The sequence below is a fragment of the Varroa jacobsoni genome, unplaced genomic scaffold, assembly GCF_002532875.2.
Source record: "Varroa jacobsoni isolate VJ856 unplaced genomic scaffold, vjacob_1.0 scaffold_466, whole genome shotgun sequence".
Taxonomy (NCBI): domain Eukaryota; kingdom Metazoa; phylum Arthropoda; class Arachnida; order Mesostigmata; family Varroidae; genus Varroa; species Varroa jacobsoni.
The window spans coordinates 394,978-410,976 of NW_019213368.1; the positions used below are offsets into that span (position 1 = coordinate 394,978).

Below are 15,999 nucleotides of genomic sequence, written 5' to 3' on the forward strand. Positions count from 1 at the left end.
AAAAAAAAAAAAAAAAAAAAAAAAAAAAAAAAAAAAAAAAAAAAATACCAGTTTGTGGAACTCGTTTATTCTCAGAATCGAGAGCAAAGAACAAGGCGGCTCTTTTAAGCCGTCCCCCATAAAGTTCGGAGAGATAGCCCTGGGTTACAAGGCGCGAAATCCTAACGTAATGATCCGAATTAAAATGCCAACTTATGTGTTATGTATAAAAAGACTGCTATTGTTGCAGCCTGCATTGACACCCCGAAGTTACAGACAGATATGGTATTAACACGTTTGCTGTTAACCCTAATGTGGATTGTTAGGTAGAAGTTTTTTTCTTCTGCTCAAACCTGTAAGGCACAGTGAAGCTAATCATCTTTTCTGCTATCCCTAAAACAGACTGCTGAAATCATCTGTATTAAGCAATATAGCTTTTAGCCATCGGCGGAGCTTCGAATGTCTGTACACCCGTAGTGCTGTTTCGTGGTTTTTGGCCAAGTAAGATGGTCAGGCAATTTTGAAATTCAAAAATCCTCTACCTACATTGCATACTGGCTCTGCAAAATATAACTTTCGAAAGAAAATATCGACTCTACTCGTACTTCGAACGTTAAAGATGGCGAAGTGTTTTTCTGTGAAGTTCAACAGTTGTTTACCGAGAGAAATCTTTTGAGCTACATGTAATGCCAATTATGCTTGATCATGCTTCATTTCGTGGCTTTCCAACTATCGATACTTCATTGAGTCGGCTGATTTGAAAATGTTCGACGTTCGTATGAATATGCTTTAAAATGGGTTTTGACAATCGCGAACTAGCAAATGGACCTGGACTGAGAAAAGGGTATCGGAAGAACGGTGGCACCTATTGGGTCGTTCACTGTTGCTACGAAATTTTCTCTGAGGATCACTCGAATTTTCGATTTGTCGGTATGGTTTGATGCGGCCTATCTTTACGAGCGCGCATCAAACCTTTCTCATCCGTAGTTTAGGACGGCAATAGCGACAATTATGTAGCAATGTTCGGCCACCTGGCAGACATCGTGGATAGAAAATTATCTACCAGAGGCGTACCTAAATCTATCCGAACGATTAGCCTTTTACTACTTGCCTCACGTAACACCTTTAACTAACAAAGGCGATATACATCAATGGCAGCGCAATTATTATTACTGGGTCGTGAATGTAACGAGTCCGCCTGTTACCATAACCCAGTTTTGTTAAAATCTGCGGACAACTAAGAAGCTGTTTCCTGTTTAGTCAACGCATTGGCGAGCAAAGGAGTGCGATACATTGAGATCGGCAAGATTTAATGATGTGCAGTTCAGCCCCCCTGATCCATGTCCAGAATCTATTTTTCTCTAAATGGTCTCTATAAATTTTCGGTTCATGATTTACATTTTACTATTATACTGTTTATTTCAGTGCGTTCGGCGTACCTGAAGGGTGTGGGAGCACAGACCTCGAGCTACGTCGTGCTCAAACTACAAAATGTCAAGTCGACAACTGTAGCTATACGGGGAAGCCAACCCACGTGGGAACAAGATTTCATTTTGTGAGTACTGGAGACGGAGTGTACAAATGATAGGTAACAACAATTTTTACTGCAATACAAACCCGTTTCGTCACAGCACGTATTATCATTGTCGGCAGGCACAACAGTAGTTCAGGTACTTGAACCGCGGATTCCTTTGACTTTGCTTTTTTTGTTAATTAGGCATCATAGTATTTCTAATATATATAGCACTATAAGGGGGTTATTTTTTACAATGCGATGAGGTAAATGTTGAGCCTATCAGAGACGATTAGTGTCAATCTGATTGTGACGTAGATCATCGTGCTTAGCTTTGATGGAAGCTTGAGGCTAACAAATGCAATCCAGTAGAACAAAACACGTCAGCAGTGATGGCCGTCGAATTTGCGCGGGGTAAGGGCGCAGCTGGTGGCAAAAATCGGACGACCGTAAAATCTGGTCCACTGTGAACTTTTCGAAACGCACCTTTTATCATTAACCGTATAATAGAAACATAGGTTTTCTCTACCGTTCAATACTACATGGCCACCGAAGTCCGGTGTCTGTTACGATTGCGTTAAGTAAATACTTTGTTTTTGATTTATGAAATGGTTAGGCAATCGAACGAATATTGAAGTCGTACGCTTACGTTGCCTCGTCTTCACGAAGTTCACGAAATTTAAACATAGTTCGTTAATAAATCAACCCGCATAAATTTATAATTGGGGGCATGAGCGTTCAGCGTAAACGTTTGCATCGTAAAGTAATACTTTGCAGAAATCAGTTACTTGCTATGCCTTCGTCTAGATAGGGCCCTGCATACGTACCACGATCACCCTTATACATATAATTGTGCACACCGAATTAGCTCAAGTAAAAACAAAGGATGCTCTTATATCTAAATGGCTTGCTTTCCGGAAGAAAAAAATTGTAAACTTGACATTCCGTCAAAGTATTAAGGAAGCTCCTTAACCATGCCGAATTAGGTTCTGTAGAGGCAGAAGTCTAAGCATTTGCTAGTTTGTTATGTCGCGCAAATCTCTCCTCCACAGCCTAAATCTGCCCCGATCAATCTGATGGAACTAGATCTCACTTCTAGCCCTGCCGAAAACGAGGCTTTGTCCAATGAAATGAGCCAGATGTCTCTAGAGACAGATTGTCACTGCTGGAAAAATCGTCGACAGGCAGTAAGAATTGAACGACTGTTGAAGGATAGAAGGCAAGCTTGTACATAATCGCAGCAAACAAACTGTCGCTGTCCTTTGCATCATTCTTAAACGTTACCCTGGCAGAGGAAGCTCCCTTTTCTATATCAGAGTCAATAGTGTAAGGAGGGTTTGCAATATTGGCTTGCATACGTATACATAACGAGGCTTTAGATGTTTCCTAGATTCATTAGTTTCTATCAGTGTTACTAACCCATAGCTGGAAAATGATCAACGAACGACTGTGCTAGATCTGCGTCATGCGTCGACAGGTGATGTAATTCTTTGGTGGGGCAGGGGCAGAGTATTCATAAATCGACAAATTCGACAAGGGTCCAAGAGCAATAATTTCACCGCGATAGCAAAGAGCCGTATTTTACAAGCGGTTTTCAAGTTCCATGTCAAATTTATCTATTCGTTTAATCTACCTTTCTCACAGATTAAGAACACTGGCCATTCAGATTTCGTAGTAGTTACTGAATTTATGTTTCTTCTACCAGCTGCGTTCTGTAGCAACCCGTATTGTTTCTGTGTCATGACTTGCTTTTTAAGTTGTCCAATTTTTTTCCCTTAGTGAAACATCACGTTTGGATGCGAGCCTAGCTGTCGAGCTATGGAATAAGGGCATGCTATGGGACAAACTTATTGGCTGTACCCTAATTCCGCTTCAGGTAAGACTAAACAAAAAAAAAAAAAGGATGGATTAACTATGGATGCTAAATTAAGACAATTATTTATATATATACAAGATACATGTATATGGATCGTCTTATTAGTAACAGGTTGGTCGTTGTTGAAAAAGTATTTTCGACTTTTCTACTGTACTATAGTTTGCGGAAAAACAAGCAACGCTAAAACGTTCTCATATGCAACTCCATCAGACCCACTGGCCACTATGAATTGTAATCTGTTCTTTTATTGCCATCATTCTATAGGGGATCCAATATAGCGCTGAGCCATCTGAAGGGGTATGGCTTAATTTGGATGCAGAATTCATAAACGCAGGAGACGGACAGCCTACTGCTACAAAGAATCCCACCGGACATCAGCTTTTATTTGAAGCACACTTTGAACTACCATACGGTACGTGAAATTTATACTATATAATGATATTATTCCTCTATTCATAAAAGAGACGACACGCAAAGCTCGACGTTTTTATCTTGCCTGCACGAATCATCGATATTTAACTCGTTTATTAATAAACTACTAGTTGTTAGCTCTACTCGGCACCGAAGTAACACTTCCTAAAGAATAATCAATAAAAAATAGTAAAACTATTTATTGTCTTCTTTGCGGTTGTTGGCCTGTTTTCGAAACTGGCACCATTACAGAGATCAGCGCCGATGGCGGGCCTGAATTGGCAGGCAAATTGCAAATGCTCAATACGATTATGGACGAGAAACAGCGGCAACAACAGCAGATGCAAGTCAAACGAGGTGTATACGCACTTCAATGTGAGTATCACGATGATGAACAGCCGCCGTAGGAATTAGAAGAAGACTTTTCATGTATTGAATTTGTCGGTTTATATGAAATATTATCTTGATGCGTACGTGCACATGCGCACGATTTGCAGCATGATCGCTCTGATGGACCGTATATAGTGTATTTACGATGATGTCACTGTAACTTTCTGTTGAGTCAATATAATTAGCGTGCAGGGCTTATGAGCTCAGACGACCCATTTTGTCGATCTATTTAATCCCCGTCATTTTTCTAATAAACATGCTTTGCTGTTATATCTGAACAAAAATTGTATGTCCATTAATAGACGCGATTGTCCGTAGTTTTAGGTCGCCGATAGCATTATTCATTGTAAAAAGACATGAACTCATCCTCGTAGGTTTGTGCAGGTTGATGCCTCCAGACGACACTCACGTCGACAACCATGGCTATCATTATAGTACTTATAATGTTTCCGCATGTTTTTCTCTTTTTGCCGCGGTTAACATCCTGAATATTGTAGCCGGCATATCCGAGGACAGCGACTATACTTCGGACGTCGGTTACCCCGCTGTCGGCTCAACACCATCAGGATCCCATCCGCCCGGCCATTTGTTGCCCCAGCTGCAACAGCAGCCTAACGCACAGGCCAATGTTAATCCTTCAGCTTTTGGCGGCGCGCCTGTTATTCAGGCTCATCTTCAGCTACACGAGCAGCAACAGGTGAAACCTCGTACCCTTTTCGCGGCACGTAGTTCAATAATAATATTGTTTTCAGAGAAGACGAAGATACTTAATTTTTAGCGACGAAGATAATTAATTTTGCGCTCAGCGCTGGACAGCTACCTTGGAAATTATACAACATGAAGTCATGTTTTTTTCTATAAATCGTCTTTCTGCACATGTTACTGATTCATTCCAGTTTAATCGGCAACGGGACCAGCTTATGCCAACTCAGCCGCAACTCACTGCACAACAACAACAGGCTGGTTTGTGTAAACAAGAATTTTATGCCATCAATAAAAATTGTTTTTTGTATGTGTATACATTATATATCTATATATGGATGAACCCTTTCTTCCGTTACTTAATTGAGTTCGTCTCATTTGTTCACCCAGGTTACAAACACCTCTATAATATAGTTGCGGTTTTTTTTAATGCTGGCTGATTTATTGGCTTTGTCTCTGAGTCGCACTTGCATAGGGCCGGCTACTGGTTGACCTCTGAAGGACGTATGTGAATCGAGTACGCCTTCGGCCGATTTTCAATAGACGATGTGGCTCATAGAAACGGCTAACCTACTTAACTTGGTTCCTGGACATCATCGAAGCTCGAAGATCTTTCGAAATTTTTTTTTTTATGAGAAAGGTTTACACCTAGTATATGAAATAGATATCGGCTTTGTCCTCGCGATGCCATCTAGGCTTGACGTTTTTTTTTTTATAATTCGTTCCAGATTGTAATGATTGGTTACATATTCCACCGGATGAGGTTATATATCTAATCGGATCTGTCCTAGATCTGTCGATTAACGATCGAAAACATCCTCACATCAAGGACCATGTTAAGCTTTCACTATTCATACAATAGTTTCTACAGAAAAACTGAAATTATGTATATGAGCATGCGTTGCATTTCGATTCGGCTCATCTATATATTTCCTATTGGTACGTGGAAAGACTCCCTCTGCACTGATTTCCAGCGGAAAAATATCCATCTTATAGCCACATACGTGAAAAAAAAACTACTTTTTCCAAGCCGAAATATTCATGCTAGCTAGATAAGGGTATCTTGAATTTTACTGTGGAAAATCAGTGCCAAGTAAGTGGTACCTTACGTGGAAAAAATATCTTCGATATTTGAGTTTTTCTTTTAGAAAACTTGTCAGACAATACTTTATAAAAAATTTAGTTCTATTGAAATGTGTGCTATATTAGCCGCTTCAAATTTCCAATGGAAACTTACTTTGACTTAAAAAAAACTGTCATATTTTTTTTTTTCGGGTGTATGTTCACCACATTGTCATATAGGGAAAACAGGGCATCTTATTTGATGTCGAAATACCTATTTTAGCTATAAGAGTCATAATGTATTTCATTCAGCTCGTCGAGATTTACCGATTAAAAAAAATCTGTAAAAAACCTCCCCCTATACCGAGCACAACGGTACAGTTTCTGCCTTCAAACGCCAGTTGTTGAACATTTAGGCCTAGAAAAATATATAGCATTTTGATTGAATTTGCAGAGAGGCTTCTGCTGGTACCCAGGACCTTACTTAGATCACCATTCAATAAACATTCGTCTACCGCTAACAGAAAAATGTTGGTCAGAAAAAATATTTCAGGATGAAAATGCCTTTAAAATATATGCCCTGCTTCAGCCCTTGCAACTTCCGTATATTTCATCAATGATTTCGCAAATTAAGCAAATAAGCATGACGCTTCCTTATGGAAATAAGACACTGCGATTGGTTTATAGTTCACCATTTGGGAAACGTTACTTTACCCCTTCACCCTAGGGCTTTATCCCGAAATTAAAAGATGATGGACATCTAGGATTGTCTCCTCAGTCTAATTTTGCGCCCATTTTGTAGGGTTTGAGAACCCAAACATATTTTTTAATGTAAACCTAACGTTTATTAAGCAAATCGAAAAAAAAATCACCAATCAGCTTAATTTAACATTACGTTCTATATGGTGAGAAGGACAAACTTTTGTCGAGAAAAACGACTCATCCACTCGGTCCTACTTTTAGAATGCGCCGAAAAATCGGTTGAATCCAATTCTCCGATGGGGTCAGTTTGAATTTTATGAACAGAACAGAACTTTAGTAGTATAGGAAGACATACTCGAACGTTAGCCGCTAACTTTGTCTTGTGCCTGCTTTGCTATTAAGCACATTTTATTTTACTTATCCAAAGGTAGAAGGCTAATTTTATTTATAAGAAAAAAAAAAGCGTCGAAAATAGTGGCCAGTTGTTTCTTCATCCTTGTTTCCTGCATAATACAATTTGTCATTGGAAACATCTTAATTAACATCTTAAAACATCTTAATTAACACGCTTAATTTCAAATCCCACAGATGATATATCAGTGTAAAGAATGTTCGTGGCGAAGTCGATGTTTATAAACGGTGTGGGGTTAGAAATTTGGAACAAAAGCAAACGATTTTCACATATATAGGTCAGCTCCAAATCAGTTATACATAGAGAGCGAGAGATTCAGAAGGGTCATCGAGAGAGAGTGGTCGAATAACTGAGGTACAATAAGAGCGGGAACACGAAGCAACAAAAGTTTAGAAAACTTGTGTGTGTATATTCGTTTTAGAAGTCTGAACAGCTTGCATATTTCGTTCGTATATTAAATTAATAATTTTCTTAATCAGTGAATTTTTATTCCTACATCATATCCCGTTTAATCACGAAGGATGCTTTTTTTCAGCCGGCTTAGAGGCAACGATATTTCAACAACAGGAAATTCAGCGTCAGCAACAACAACAACTGCAACAAATTCAACAACAGGCCGTCCAACAAGAAATGCAGAGACAGCTTGACATCCAAAAGCAACAGGTAATCTTCACACATTCAGTCGCACGAACGATGAATTTCTATCAGATTTGGAGAGTTACGTAGCATTTAATAGAACAGTACGTTGCGCTCAGAGAGCAGTCGGGATGGGTCATACTCTGCGCCATTGTATATCGTTTTTAGGCATCTTTCTCATTGTTATTAATAATATTGCAAACTTTAACTGGTCTCAATTTTTTAACCGCGGCTGACTCAGGAGCTTCGTTGTCAACAAGAGCTTCTCAAACAACAGCAAATGGAATTTCAAAGACAGCAGGTTAGCCAGCTTTAATGAATTGTCGATCTGAGCCTTCACACAAGTCAAACAATTTTACCAGAATAATGTATACATATTTAAATACGTTTGTATAACGAAGCTATGAGCGGGAGAGCCCACCTCTCTGTTACAGAAAGTAGGCATATTGTTTGATCTCTACCTAAATGTCTGCTCGTACTGAATCCGAACGCTCGGTGACCCGCCGCTCATTTAGGAGGTAGCACGACAACATGACATTCAACGGCAGGCTGAGCTTGCGAGGCAACAAGAAGAGATTCGTAGGCAACAACAGGTACTCAAAGTAAGCTGAACAGCCAAATTTTCCGAAAGTTCTGAATCACACGCACACGCCCATGCATAAATGCACGAACGTGCTTAAGCAACAGTGAGCGCCTCCTGAACTCACCGCTGTATTTCTGTTACCAAAATGCTTCGAATGAGGAAAAGAATACCTGGTGTTTTTCTTTTCGGCAAAATCCATCTGACGCAGCAGACGCGCCGCCATTTATTTGGATTTTAATAATTTAGAGAACAGATACGAACTTTAGCGAAGCCTGCGATAAGCGACAGGTTTCGGCTTGCCTTGTCATGTACGGTTCGTTCTTCCTTGTATGTATCGGCTTATAGTCCCATCGCTTTTAGCGCACCCTAATAAAGGTCGTGATCTATCAGAAAAGTTTGGTGATGCTAGGAATCGAATACAGCCCGGAAGAGAAGAATAACGAGTCGACTGATTGAAAGAGAATGCTTGGGAAGGATTCGTGCCTGTTTTTTGCTACGGATTGCTTGGCCTGTAGTTCCGAAGTTGGACCTCCCGGCCAATAATCAGCCTCGTTGATAAAGATGTCATACTTTGCGTTCATGTATGATCATTCAGTTCAGTTCTTCAGTTAACGCAGCAGAGATCCAAAACGAGCGTTCTTTTGTGCTTGATAGTAAGTAATGCGCGCGTAATAGAAACAAAAAACGTTACCGTGCTAATGTTGAGGTTAATAAATTGATTAAAATATTGTGTAATTACAAAATTATATAATTTCTTACTTATAACTTATGGTTATTTCGTGCCTTTTCGAGCTTAGCGAAGCAGGGCGTCGCGTTTTATCATATACAGCATTGAAAACTTGAAACGTCGCAATGCTGATTTCCCTTTGCAGGATTATGCGACAGCAAACGAGTGGGTGCCAGGGCTGGTGGACTTGTAGACTTCTTGTGGTTTTAGCAGGAACACTCTTCCTTAGAAGAAGAACATGAATTCTTCATTAATTGATCTAAGCTAACAATAAACCCACTAAGCTCTTTCTACCGTCAAATCATAACTACATCGTATCAGTACCAACTAGGCTAAGCCCCAGATGTCTGTGCTTAGAGAAATCATAGCTGGACCTTGCATGCGAGCGGAAACTTCGCAAGCCATTGATATATAACGTCTTCAAATGCTGAATGATCGTTTATAGAAATAGATTTTTAGCTACGGCAATTTCTTAGATCTCACTAACAAATTCTCCTATAGCGTTGCTCTAACGAAACAACAAATGGTTTGTTCTTGCTTCTGACAAGAAATTCAAAGATGCCAGCAGTCGATTGACACTTGAGTGCTTGTTGTTCGAGTTAGAAGGCTATGCCTGGCTAGTCCCCTTTCATTTCAGAAGAACGATAATGAAACGATTGGGGTTGAAGTGAACAGAGATCCCATAGTGAGATGCGTGCACAGTAACATCTTTGGGAGCTCAACTATAAAGAGCAATAGATATGAAACTGCATGTATGAATGAATCATGTCTCTTCGTCACAACCAGTATCAAACTCGCTTGCGGAAAATGTTCTCGGCTGTGACTCCTTATAACTGACATGGCCTTCGTTTACCTCCTCTTCAGGAGCTGCATCTTCAGCAACAGGAAGAGCAGATACGGCAACAGCATCTGCAGAGACAGCAGGCGCTTTTGCAGCAAAATCAACAGCAGCTTCAGCAGGTTGGTAACTTACCACTAGTTCTGACAGAACCAGCAGACATTCTATCCGATGCCAGAGGTATTTATTTCGTTTGCCTATGTAATAACAGTAATAAAAATATTTTTCACTATAAATCTCGATAGTTTTTGGAAGTTTGCGCGGTGTATCCTTCGTTGTTTTATTATATCTGTCGTATAGCGTTTGGTACTGGCGGGACTCGAACCAGCAATGCATAACTTTTTCAACTAGAGGTTTGGTTGGCCAAGTGACCTCGCAGCAGATTCAATAATATTTTAGCCTCAAATACGTTTTTTTATCTAGGTAAATCACTGATATAAGGTTGTTTGCAGTTCTTACGTGGTACATGCGTTTCAGTAGTACCGATAAAACGAAAAGCTGTGCCATTCTGACGCAATGATTAGACTTAATCGTTGTCATTGTTAAATAAGTTTATGCACAGAGTCAGTAAAGGTTGGCCGCGCTCTACGGGAATCGGCGCTACGAGGATACAGGCCCGCCGGACTTATTACGGCAAAATTCTTGCGCGGCACAAGATTCGTATGAAATAAGGACAGTTTCTAGTTCAACTTGCACACGCATGAGTGTGTAAAAACAAAACGTATAGGCTTGAACCTCTATATTTTTTTATAGCATATTTATCTGCTAAAAACCAAATTGCGACCCTCGGTACGAAAAACCGTAATGCTTAGTCTCAATCTGAATCCTACGTATGTTGGATTCGGCCGGTCAGTTGCCAACGTTGGCACGCACGTTATCCGTTTACGGTTAAATATATACACATTTATGCAGGGTATTACAAACACTATAGAACTTAATGCTGTTAGAAAACAGTCACGCCAACTGAGGAAGAAACGTACTGCAAGCTGCGTGACAGCGGCCGATCTTTACTAAGCCGACATGGTTTTTATATTTGAATCTTTTACCATTATAACTGATTGATTCGAGCTCGTTTGTTTCTGCCCCTTGTCGTATTGCAACGAACGCTGCTGTACAGAAAATGGAAGAGGTTTGTATTGAGCTATCTGGCGATAGTGAACTTCATTGAATTTACATAGTAGATATAGCGAAAAGAAAAAAACACGACTGGACTGTAAATGATTTCAACGTTCTGTTTTTCAAATAGGCTTTAACATAAAGTAAATCTGAATGGTTTTTTTAGCAGTTGGCTAGCAGTGGCCACACGTAAGGCCCGATAAGCTTGCACGATGCTTCTATTGCCAGCGGCTGATATGACGGTGCTGCTGAAGCTTAACAACGGCCAAGACTCGACGCTTGTTCGGTGCTTGTAGTTTATGGTAGTTAGTAAACTTTGCACAGATCAATTGAGGCCACCTATACTTCGTACTTAGAAATTTGTGACAGACGTTTTTGTACAACGTTAAAAAAGAACCTGTTTTATAGCTGCGTCCCCTTCTCGCTTTTCCTGTCCTGCAAATTTCACCCTCAACCGATTCGTTGCTTTTTAGACTTGCCCCTTTTATCCATTTTATAGCCGCAAAAAGCCGCCACGATTTACCTTAGATTGACGCTGTAGTGGTAAATAAATGTCATGGTAAATTCAATAGAGCTTGAGCTAACTCGCGTCGGTTGTCAGTAGGATTGTTAATGCAGATACGTAAAGTAAATCTCCTTAAAAATTACTCAATGCTGGAGGTCCGATGCAACGTTTCCTTTAGAAAATAATGAGTGAGCGATCAAACGTCGTTTGTCAATCTCTACGGCTTGAAACTAAATGCTTCATAGATCAACCAAAAATCTCAATACGTTTCCTGGTTATATAAACTATGCTATTTGCTGGTTTTCATCAACAAGCGTGTGTGAGCATTTCTACAAGACACGAGGCCTTTTGACACGATATGTCAATTATAACATGGTCATGCTGCGTTGATGTTGTTCAGTGAAGCATATAACTTACACGACCTAGGAGATCTATCCGCGAACGCAGCTGTCGATTCTAGTAGGCCGTATTGATAGATCCATTCATTACTATCCCCTATAACGCGTTCAGATCCGTTGTCCAAGCGCTGAACTTTTGCTCCTGGATGGATTTTTTGTAGCAAAAGAAAGATCACTTCCGGTTGCGTAGGCGAACCTGCCTGTGTTTGAAGTTTGAAGACCTTTTATTTGTTGAACTGCTTTATTTTGCTTAAAAGGCGTAATTCTTTTTTTTTCAGTTATCGTTCGTATTCTAAAGGGCTGGATCGATTTTCGGATTCACTGTGCCTGAAACTGAATCGGCCGTACTTGAAAATAGTTTTGCCTATGAGAAGCAGCAGGCTGTCGAAATTAAGCGTTAGTTACAGCCACACGGCCTGCCACGTCCTATCTGTTCTGCACTTTGCTCGTTAACGATTTTCACCAATTATCCTTTATATTTCGCTCGTACATGTCGAACACAATTCACACATTTTACTAACAAAGTTCAATTTGTGATTACAGCAAAGTATGGCGCTATCAAGCGCCACCTGCCAGCCTCCAACAGGTTACAGGTCCAGGTGAGCCATAGACAGTCGGTGAATGAGCACCGTAAAGGAGATTTTTGTTCCACCTTTAAATGGTTTCATAACTCTGTTTTTCAATGGCAGTTTCATGCATCACAGAGCATGTTGGCACAAAAATGGGGCCTCCGAAACAGTAAAGGCCACGATGACGAGTTTAGGATTAGGCATTCTCGGATACGACCTTAATATTTTTCAAACCTAGAGAAATTCAGCGCAGTATATCAGGTCGTTTTGCTTTGTCGACGTGATACATGCAACTGGCTTGCCCTTCAAGCACAGCTAGATCATAGGGGCATATTTTGATTTAAAAATCGTAGTTTCGCTAGACTTTTTGGTAAGACAGTGATTAAAGACCAGTCAAAAAAGCTCTGTTATGTGAGTCAGTGCTTAAGCAATGCAATAAACTACTAATAGTCCGCACGGAAATTTCTTGCTATTGCATAGATATATGTATATGATATAGAATGACCGTCGTAGATATCTGACATTAAATAAAAGACTGATTATCGTCTAGTTTTCGATATCTACAACTAAACATTTTTTTCTAAATTATTCAAGCTACCTTGTTCGAAATACGCTCACCCAATTTAGAGGATTGTCATCATTGCAGTACATATTTATTATCGGTTTATAGCAATGTATTAAAACAAATAGAGTCAACGTATAGTCCCCTAGTTCCACAAGCGTCTTTAAACAAGGAGCACGAGCTGAGCTATTTGACCGTCTTGTCTGTACCTTAACCAGCCATGACATGCGGCCATGAGCAGGACCATTCTATCACGAGGTTCGTCCCACAAAGCATTGAGCATGATCGATATAGCGTTATGGCTAACTATTAATTAACACAAAAATTATAATACTATCGGATAGTTATCGCCCCATACACACACACACTATAAATGTTCTGGGGTTGATGATATTCGAAATTATCTTATGTCACAATTAAAAACCTTCTCTAATTCTTGACTTATGAACCAAATGCAATGATCGTCGACCCAAATATCGACGTTCCGTTCTCACAAAACGCAGCTTGATGGCAAACGTAAATGTTCTAAAGAGTGGACATACGATCAACGCCAACCAAATCGTGTAAGTTAAATGGATGCTAACTTGAATGAAACTTGCTTGCTACAGCTTAGCGCTTCTTCGCGCAGACTGAAGTTAACTTGACTGACCAATGACGCCTGGCAAGCTAGTTCTACTGTATAGACCTTCCTCTGATATCGAACGATTGTAGTCAAAAGTGCGCCATTTTTGCTTTTTGCCTGATATCAAACAAACTGTGTATACTTTTTGGAAGGATCTCGCTGAATGTAAACAGAAGACATAGTTTGATACTGAGAGCGTAGGCGGCGTTTGGCTTCTGTAGGACTGCCTTGCTTCTTCTAGTTCGCTTCCAAAAAAATCTATACATAAAAAGATTTTCGATTTATGGCTAGCTACTTATTTCGTTTATAACGACATCGTCGTTTAGCTAATATAGCTTTACAATGTAGTTCGGATACGTATCCGAACGAACCTTATCGGTACGTTCGAATTCATGCAGGAGGTCCATCGCAGCCCATGGTTAGTTCAGGTTATTTACACTTTTCCGGTTTTTCGGGCAAGGTACCTGTAATGATTGGTAATAAACATTTTAGAACGTTGCCGTCGTCGTTGTTGCTGCGTATTTTATTCAAACGCTTTTCATTTTCGTAAATTTAATTAGTAGTATGAAACTATAAACCGCACGGTGCTATAGGCATAAACTAGTAAAAAATTGCATGATACTTGCTCCATTTTGCTAATATTTTCCGTTAAGACTGTGCGTCTACCTCAATAATGAACGGTTCTTTGACAACGATCGAACGATCTAACAATGTACAGGTTGACATTCTTAGAGCTTCACGCTTTTTAACCTTCTATACTATACTCGCTCGCAAATCCAACCACTCTATGGCGTATATGTACGGTTTGGTAAATATAAACACATACACATACAAATATACAGTACCTAAACAGTATTATATGTAAGACTAGGAACTTTTGTTAACAGGGCATTTCCTCTATTGAGATCAACATACCAATGGGGAAAAAATGTGTAAGCTTTAGCACTGGCTTAGCCAGTCACGCTCCGCGAGTGTGTATGTAGAGCTTCTCCTTAGCTATATTGTTTCAACGTGTTATTTATCTACAAAGATTGCACAAAATCTGGTAATTAAAGGAAGTAGTTAATCATAGATTAGCATCGGAACACCTCTGTTGTACCTCAGGTCATCATCTTCTATTGCTAGTGCTCCGTAGCATACATAATATAGTAGTGCAATAGCTTTACTGAAACAACACTAAGTCTTTATTTTCGACGGAGAAGAACCTGATTCAATTTAATCACCCATATATACAGTTACCCAAAATGTCCTTTCGAATGCTTACGGTTATTCGGTAGCCATTGACTAGTATAGTGCATAACATGGCCTATCTATATGTACAAATCAGGCGCATGCGGGTACGGATTGAATTGATTTGTACTCACCCTTAAATAGCATGAGTGTGCGTAAACATATCGTACAATTTGTAATCGTCGTATAAGATCATTTGCGGAGAATCAATATTGGAACTAATTTAGATGCGTCCGAATCTACCGCAGCATCGATGTAGCAGACGGCATCGATCAGAATCTCGACAGATGCAATCTGGTTCGAGGCTCTCACGTGCATTTATACTCTTGTATCTGCAGAGCCAGCACGTCTACAGCCTGCGTCCATTTTTCTCAACAAGCTTATCATTTGTTGTCGGAGTACGCGCTCGTAGTACACAAACCACTGTCAATCGTCAGTGTCATGTAGTCGGTTGCCTATCACGCACCCATCCGTCCTAATTATGCTCATCGTGGTTTTCGACGACACTTGCGTCTCTCTTTGTGCGAGCCGTAAATATCGATGACTTTAACGGCGGTGCTGATGGTCACGGTGATGATACGGTGAATTCCTATTACCGCCTGAAGTTCCAGATTGCGTTTTAGAGGGTTGGCCGTAGCCGAGCGGCAAAACGCCAGAGCACGTACGTGCTCAAGTGACTTGGCGACGCTCCTTTCGCCGTTCCCAGTCCCGCGTTTGACGCCGTATCGACACCGACGCACGTATTCACTTTATTTTCCACGGTGAGAGAGAGAGAAGCAAAGACATTTGCGAGAAAAAGGGGGAGAACACACAATCCACCAACGAAGTCATATGCCTCATTGTTGTTCCGAACATATTATAGATTTGAAGGTGGTAACGATATAGCCCGATATGGTGCGCTGTGACAATATGCCTTTAGGGGCACAACTATGACCAAGATCTGTTACTAGTAAGAATATATAAAAAACATACACAACTAAAAAGAGATATTAAACAGCTTAGCGTTGGAGTACAAATTTGCACGTTTTCAAGCGAATTTGACTGACCAGACGATTGACCTATCCGTTTCACGAGAGTAACAGAACACACACATGCGTCCGATAAGCGCATGGAAAGGCAGTTTGTATGTTACGATATAATGTCTTAATTATCTAATAAATGTTGCT

At 40.2% G+C, this 15,999-nt stretch overlaps 1 protein-coding gene across 1 annotated transcript in view; it reads left to right on the forward strand.

Annotated features, from left to right (window-relative positions):
- Positions 1–15,999, forward strand: part of LOC111260672 (uncharacterized) — a 74,003-nt gene that overhangs the window by 27,065 nt on the left and 30,939 nt on the right. Inside the window, exons 2-12 of the mRNA XM_086968422.1 lie at positions 1,405–1,534; positions 3,272–3,368; positions 3,633–3,780; positions 4,032–4,154; positions 4,667–4,866; positions 5,066–5,132; positions 7,583–7,710; positions 7,925–7,984; positions 8,199–8,276; positions 9,858–9,953; positions 12,394–12,449. Of these exons, the coding sequence (XP_086824548.1) occupies positions 1,405–1,534; positions 3,272–3,368; positions 3,633–3,780; positions 4,032–4,154; positions 4,667–4,866; positions 5,066–5,132; positions 7,583–7,710; positions 7,925–7,984; positions 8,199–8,276; positions 9,858–9,953; positions 12,394–12,449 (1,183 nt within the window). The remainder of the gene's footprint in view (positions 1–1,404; positions 1,535–3,271; positions 3,369–3,632; positions 3,781–4,031; positions 4,155–4,666; positions 4,867–5,065; positions 5,133–7,582; positions 7,711–7,924; positions 7,985–8,198; positions 8,277–9,857; positions 9,954–12,393; positions 12,450–15,999) is intronic.